Below are 7,804 nucleotides of genomic sequence, written 5' to 3'. Positions count from 1 at the left end.
CACATCAACGAGTGTTGGGATTGAATCCTGGCCTATAACAGAGGGACCACCACATCAACGAGTGTTGGGATTGAATCCTGGCCTATAACAGAGGGACCACCAAATCAACGAGTGATGGGATTGAATCCCGGCCTATAACAGAGGGACCACCACATCAAAGAGCGATGGGATTGAATCCCGGCCTATAACAGGGGGACCACCAAATCAAAGAGTGATGGGATTGAATCCCGGCCTATAACAGAGGGACCACCAAATCAACGAGTGATGGGATTGAATCCCGGCCTATAACAGAGGGACCACCACATCAACGAGTGATGGGATTGAATCCCGGCCTATAACAGAGGGACCACCAAATCAACGAGTGATGGGATTGAATCCCGGCCTATAACAGAGGGACCACCACATCAACGAATGATGGGATTGAATCCCGGCCTATAACAGAGGGACCACCACATCAACGAGTGATGGGATTGAATCCCGGCCTATAACAGAGGGACCACCACATCAACGAGATAAAAACACATCACACAACATTTGTTCTAATGTGAAAACCTTTATTAATCATATTCATATATTCTTCTTTATTTACTTTATTTATTTCATTGCAGTTTACCCTTCTCTTCCTTATAGTTTCTTAATGTTTGGTATCGGTTTTGATATTTATATTTACATTGGTGGTACATAGACAGCGGAGACTGGGACAGGCCTTTCTCCAGTATTAACACTAAAGCTCACCACACCTCCTCCTCTTCCTCATCTTCCTCTTCTTCCTCCTCCGAACTCATGATGGAGGTAAAGGACTAGAATAACCTCATCAGGCCTTATCAATCAATCACCCAATCAATTCATCAATCAATAGATTATTATATATGACCCTCTACACACTTAGTACGCTGTATGTCCCCATAATGAATGATAAACACATACTGAGAGAGAGAGAGAGAGAGAGAGAGAGAGAGAGAGAGAGAGGAAACATAAATAAAGAGATATGTACTGTATGTCCAGAAGACTCAGTATGAGACGAGGCCAGTGTGTTGGTACACTAAAAAGGTGCATTAAACACACACACACACACACACACACACACACACACACACACACACACACACACACACACACACACACACACACACACACACACACACACACACACACACACACACACACACACACACACACACACACACATTCACCCCTCAGCCACGAGATACGAAGGAGACATACAATCAATCATTCACTCCCATCACAGTGAAGAAGAATATACCATACCACTAAAATTACAAAATATTGAGCCACAAGTTCATGAAGTAATGTGTAAATCGAGCTGAGCATACGGCTTGCGATGGAGGTACAAAATGAATTCCTACCATTAGTGCTTCTTTGTTATTTTAGAATATACAGGTTTCAACCCCAACTTTGTAAAACTTATATATTTTTCTCTCCAGTGAACATCTATACACAGTAACCGTAGCAACTCACGTTAGACAACAATGCTCTCTGGTAAAGAGGGTTATTGAGGAAGAGGGGGAAGACGAGGAGGATAATGAAAGGAGATGTTTTGTTTGTAAGAGTTCACCCATTATGTTAAGACACCCAATATCACATGAGAAGAATTGATTTCCTTCTTTTCACAAGTAAAACATAAACATATATTTGGGGAAATTACATGGCACACGAATGTACAGTATCTATTGTTGCTTAATGTGTTAGCGTTAGGGATTTATTACAAGGTCAATGTCTAAGGATGCTATGTATTTAGTGCATTCAGGAAAGTATTCAGACCCCTTGACTTTTTCCACATTTTGTTACGTTACAGCCTTATTCTAAAATTGCTTAAATCATTTTTTGTCCCTCATAAATCTACAATGCCAAAGCCATAACATGTTGTTGGAAAATTTTGCAAATTTATAAAAAATACAAAACTGAAATATCACATTTACATAAGTATTCAGACCCTTTCCTCTGTACTTTGTTGAAGCACCTTTGGCAGCGATTACAGCCTTGAGTCTTCTTGGGTATGACGCTACAAGCTTGGCACACCTGTATTTGGGGAGTTTCTCCCATTCTTCTCTGCAGATCCTCTCCAGCTCTGTCAGGTTGGATGGGGAGTGTTGCTGCACAGCTATTTTCAGGTCTCTCCAGAGATGTTCGATTGGGTTCAAGTCTGGGCTCTGGCTGGGCCACTCAAGGACATACCAAACTTTTTCCATTTAAGAATGATGGAGGCCACTGTGTTCTTGGGGACTTTCAATGCTGCAGAAATGTTTTGGTACCCTTCCCCAGATCTGTGCCTCGACACAATCCTGTCTCGGAGCTCTACGGACAATTCCTTCGACCTCATGGCTTGGTTTTTGCTCTGACATGCACTGTCAACTGTGGGACCATATATATAGACAGGTGTGTGCCTTTCCATATCATGTCCAATCAATTTCCTTTACCACAGCTCGACTCCAAGTTGTAGAAACATCTCAAGGATGATCAATGGAAACAGATGCACCTGAGCTCAATTTCGAGTCTCATAGCAAATGGTTGAATACTTACTGTTTTTGCTTTGTCATTATGGGGTATTGTCTGTTGATTGATGAGGTAAAAAAACAATTTAATACATTTTAGCATAAGGCTGTAACGTAACAAAATGTGGGAAGTCAAGGGGTCTGAAAACTTTCCGAATGCACTGTATGTATTCAAATGTGACTGTCTACATGAGTGTGATAGTGTGTGTGTGTGTGTGTGTGTGTGTGTCTGAGTCTGTGCGTGTCTGAGTGTGTGTGTGTGTGTCTGAGTGTGTGTGTTTTTTCTCTCACTACAATATGTGATTACAAGAACAATACTTCAAAAATCTTCTTCATCCATATTCTTGCAGATAATCCATACGTCTTCTGTTGGTCAGTCAAAGTCTCTGTCCCTGTCTTGGTCGATGATCGGCTGTGTGAAGATTGTCTTGTCTCTGCTGGGGTTCCTAGGGGTTCAGTGATAGTGGAGTTAGAGAGACTGTAGGACTGTGAGCAGGGCCAATATCATAGGGATGTACATATCATTGGCAGATCCAGTATAGACTAGAAGGTGAGAACTAGAATACAGTGCATGTGTGAATGAATGGGAGGCATCTGGCTACATAGCTTTTTTCTCTCCTGTCTGTTTCGCTCACTCATTGTCCACCTCTCTTTCTCTTTTACTCTCATCTCCTCTCCATCTCTCTCTTCTCTCTCTCACAGCCATGGTGTGCCAGTGTCGTCCTCTTCTGGGGGTGATGGGTAAAACTCTGGAGCGTGATGATGAAAGTTACACACACACACACACACTAGGAAACGCAGACACCTGAGAGAGAGAGAAATAGAGATTGGATAAAAAGAGATAGACATGAGAGAGAAAGATAGAAAGAGAGAGAGAGGGTGACAGAGAGAGTGAGACAGACATGAAAGAGAGAGAGAGAAAGAGAGAGACAGGATAGAGAGAGAGAGAGGGACAGAGACAGAAAGAGTGAGACAGAAAGAGTGAGACAGACATGAGAGAGAAAGAGAGAGAGAAAGAGAGAGACAAGATAGAGAGAGAGAGAGACAGAGACAGAGAGACCGGAGAGAGAAAGAGAGAGAGAGAGACAGAGACAGAGAGAGAGAGAGAAAGAGAGAGAGAGAGAGAGAGAGGGTGGCAGAAAGAGAGAGACAGGAGAGAGAAAGAGAGAGAGAGAGAGAGGGGGAAAAGGGGCCATGCTAGGGGACATATGCTCTGACGATGAAAATGCTCGACCCATTTCCCCTGCATTACCATAATAGCACAGAGAGGACACAGACTACATTTCCAGGCCAATCCTGATATGACATGAAATAGGACATGACCATTTTACACATACTAAAGAGACCCACACTGAATAATTCATATCACAGACACAAGAGTTTTGTTTGAATCGGCCTGTTTTGTCAAGGAAGGCCGTTTGACTGTATTTCTCATGACTCACCTTTGTTTTAGGCATTCCCAGCTTCTATGTGAGAAGGAGAGAGGGAGGGGGTGGGGAGATGGGGATGGAGAGAGAGGGAGGGGGAGATGGGGTGGGTAGAGAGAGGGGGTGGGGAGATGGGGATGGAGAGAGAGGGAGGGGGAGATGGGGGTGGGGAGAGAGGGAGGGGGAGATGGGGGTGGGTAGAGAGAGGGGGTGGGGAGATGGGGACGGGGAGAGAGAGAGAGGGAGGGGGAGATGGGGTGGGTAGAGAGAGGGGGTGGGGAGATGGGGATGGAGAGAGAGGGAGGGGGAGATGGAGATGGGGATGGGGAGAGAGGGAGGGGGAGATGGGGTGGGTAGAGAGAGGGGGTGGGGAGATGTGGACGGGAGAGAGGGAGGGGGAGATGGGGGTGGGTAGAGAGAGGGGGTGGGGAGATGGCGACGGGGAGAGAGAGAGAGGGAGGGGGAGATGGGGGTGGGTAGAGAGAGGGGGTGGGCAGAGAGAGAGAGGGAGGGGGAGATGTGGGTGGGTAGAGAGAGGGGGTGGGGAGATGGGGACGGGGAGAGAGGGGGGGGGGGGTGGGGGTGGTTAGAGAGAGGGAGGGGGAGATGGGGGTGGGCAGAGAGAGCGAGAGGGGGGTGGGCAGAGAGAGGGAGGGGGGAGATGGGGACGGGTAGAGAGAGGGTGGGGGAGATGGGGGTGGGCAGAGAAAGGGAGGGGGAGATGGGGGTGGGCAGAGAGAGGGAGAGGGGAGATGGGGGTGGGTAGAGAGAGGGTGGGGGAGATGGGGGTGTGCAGAGAGAGGGGGTGGGGAGATGGGGGTGGGCAGAGAGAGAGAGGGGGGAGATGGGGGTGGCCAGAGAGAGAGAGGGGGGAGATGGGGGTGGCCAGAGAGAGGGAGGGGGGAGATGGGGGTGGCCATAGAGAGGGAGGGGGGAGATGGGGGTGGCCAGAGAGAGGGAGGGGGGAGATGGGGGTGGGCAGAGAGAGGGAGGGGGAGGAGATAGGTTCATAGTTATTATTTAATATTCCTGGATTTGTGTTGAATCATCAAAGGCACAAAATGTGTAACAACCTATTGTATATTATGGGATTTGACGTTCTATGTGTGTAGTACCAATGACAACCAGCAGGCGTGTAAATCTGGACCACTGCAGTCTTCTAGTATTCTTGGTAGTGTTTGTTTGAGAGGTGTATGGTTTTCATTGAGACAGGATAACAGTGAGCTGTGCAATCATCCATTTTTCTCCATCACTCCATTCAAAAGCCCCCTGGCTGCAAGTTACTGACTCCAAGATGGCGTAGCAGTGTAGACGTCTTTGTCCTGTCGTGTCCCGTGTCCCTTGTATATATCTTTTTACATATTTTTCTTCGCATATCTTTTAAAAATATTTTCTTAAACCTCAACTTCTAAATACTCTCCTGCAACCCGCCTCACCCAATGTGGCGTGGATCTGCTTTTTTCTAAAGTATTTCTATTTACTTCTGATCTGGAATCCATCTACTGAAGATAGCCAGCTAACTGCCTACCAGCTATCAGTTAGCAAACCATTGCTAGCGGTCATCAGCTAACCTTTAGCTCGGAAAGCTCTCGCTAGTTCGAACAACGTGACTAAAACCAGAGCATAACGGACCTATTTCTCTCCATATCCCCGGATTCCTACCGCAAACTCTGAACATTTTCATCTGGATCTTCGCAACTAGCTAACCACAATCCCGGGTGACCACTCCTGGCTAGCGTTTCCATCCCGGAGCAAGCACCAATTAGCCTGAACCTAGCCCGGCTAGGGCTCCTGTGCTACCACTGAAGCCCACTCCTGGGCTACAATATCCGGACCCCTTTACTGCCGGTACGGAGCACGGAACCCCGCCGATCCTCTACGACTGGAATACCGACATAATCTGCCCGAGGACTCCAACAGGCCCCTCAGGCGTGACGCCCGCTGAAGGCCCATTCTGCTAACCTACTAGGCCTGCTAGCTACCTAGAGCTACCTGGAACCCTACTAATTCCACGACTGGTCTATCAACGTCACCGCACGAAGAGGCAAAAACAGACTTGTCCCCCAAAGGCTAACTTGCCTGCCCCGGTCTGCTAACTGCTAGCTTATCTTGCAGCTAGCGCAGCCAGGAAGCTAGCACCAGTTAGCAAACACAATTCTACAATTCACAACCTCTCTTTCGCCATCGCCATACGGCTTGGATTCTCTGTCGACACGACCACGTCTGGTCTGCAGACGTGCCCTCAACCGGTGCCCTCAACCGGCCTCCGTCTGAGCAGACCACCCCCCGGGCTACTAACTTTAAACGCGTGCTAGCTTAGTGGAGGCCTAACTGCTCCATCTACGGCTGCCCCCTGGACACTATGATCACTTGGCTACATAGCTGATGCCTGCTTGACTGTCCATTAATTCACGGTACTCCATTCTGTTTATTTGTGTTTTATCTGTCGGCTCTGTGCTTTAACTCAGGATCTGTGTGTAGTTAATCCGACCCTCTCTGCCTAGTCGTCGCCATTTTTACCTTCTGTTGCTGTGTTAGCTGACTAGCTGCTGTTATCTCACCTGTTGTTTTAGCTAGCTCTCCCAATCAAGACCTGCAATCACTTTATGCCTTATGCCTTTATGCCACTAACATCAAGGCGGTGGCCCGTTCCTGTAGGTTCATGCTCTACAACATCCGCAGAGTACGACCCTGCCTCACACAGGAAGCGGCGCAGGTCCTAATCCAGGCACTTGTCATCTCCCGTCTGGATTACTGCAACTCGCTGTTGGCTGGGCTCCCTGCCTGTGCCATCAAACCCCTACAACTCATCCAGAACGCCGCAGCCCGTCTGGTGTTCAACCTTCCCAAGTTCTCTCACGTCACCCCGCTCCTCCGCTCTCTCCACTGGCTTCCAGTTGAAGCTCGCATCCGCTACAAGACCATGGTGCTTGCCTACGGAGCTGTGAGGGGAACGGCACCTCAGTACCTTCAGGCTCTGATCAGGCCCTACACCCAAACAAGGGCACTGCGTTCATCCACCTCTGGCCTGCTCGCCTCCCTACCACTGAGGAAGTACAGTTCCCGCTCAGCCCAGTCAAAACTGTTCGCTGCTCTGGCACCCCAATGGTGGAACAAACTCCCTCACGACGCCAGGACAGCGGAGTCAATCACCACCTTCCGGAGACACCTGAAACCCCACCTCTTCAAGGAATACCTAGGATAGGATAAAGCAATCCTTCTGCCCCCCCCCCCCCCCCTTAAAAGATTTAGATGCACTATTGTAAAGTGGCTGTTACACTGGATGTCATTAGGTGAATGCACCAATTTGTAAGTCGCTCTGGATAAGAGCGTCTGCTAAATGACTTAAATGTAAATGTAAATGTAATTGTATGTCTCTCTCAAATATCAATATGCCTTGCATACTGTTGTTCAGGCTAGTTATCATTGTTTTGGTTTGCAATGGACCCCGTAGTTCCACTCTCCGTACCTCTGATACCTCCTTTGTCCCACCCCCCACACATGCAGTGACCTCACCCATTGAGACCAGCATGTCCAGAGATACAACCTCTCTTATCATCACCCAGTGCCTGGGCTTGCCTCCGCTGTACCCGTGCCCCACCATACCCTGGTCTGCACATTATGCCCAGAATCTATTCTACCAAGCCCATAAATCTGCTCCTTTTATTCCTTGTCCCCAACGCTCTAGGCGACCAGTTTTGATAGCCTTTAGCCGCACCCTCATCCTACTACTCATCTGTTCCTCGGGTGATGTGGAGGTAAACCCAGGCCCTGCATGTCCCCAGTCACCCTCCTTTGTTGACTTCTGTGATCGAAAAAGCCTTGGCCTCATGCATGTCAACATCAGAGGCCTCCTCCCTAAGT

General features: G+C 48.4%; 1 protein-coding gene across 6 annotated transcripts in view; it reads right to left on the bottom strand.

Moving 5' to 3' along the window:
* Positions 1 to 533: 533 nt before the first annotated feature.
* The window catches only part of LOC129843505 (LHFPL tetraspan subfamily member 3 protein-like), a 63,847-nt gene continuing 56,576 nt past the window's right edge, over positions 534 to 7,804 (bottom strand). For 2 of the 6 annotated variants that reach the window (XM_055912258.1, XM_055912259.1), the window contains 2 exons: positions 3,956 to 3,979; positions 534 to 3,318 (listed from right to left, as the gene is read on the bottom strand). In XM_055912258.1, the coding sequence (XP_055768233.1) occupies positions 3,963 to 3,979 (17 nt within the window). In that variant the 3' untranslated portion in view covers positions 534 to 3,318; positions 3,956 to 3,962. The remainder of the gene's footprint in view (positions 3,319 to 3,955; positions 3,980 to 7,804) is intronic. The other 4 variants (XR_008757864.1, XM_055912260.1, XM_055912262.1 and 1 more) reach the window with 4 other exon arrangements.

This window comes from Salvelinus fontinalis, unplaced genomic scaffold, assembly GCF_029448725.1.
Source record: "Salvelinus fontinalis isolate EN_2023a unplaced genomic scaffold, ASM2944872v1 scaffold_0149, whole genome shotgun sequence".
Taxonomy (NCBI): Eukaryota; Metazoa; Chordata; class Actinopteri; order Salmoniformes; family Salmonidae; genus Salvelinus; species Salvelinus fontinalis.
The sequence above is the reverse complement of the archived record's forward strand: the minus strand, read 5'-3'. Positions and strand labels throughout refer to the sequence as shown.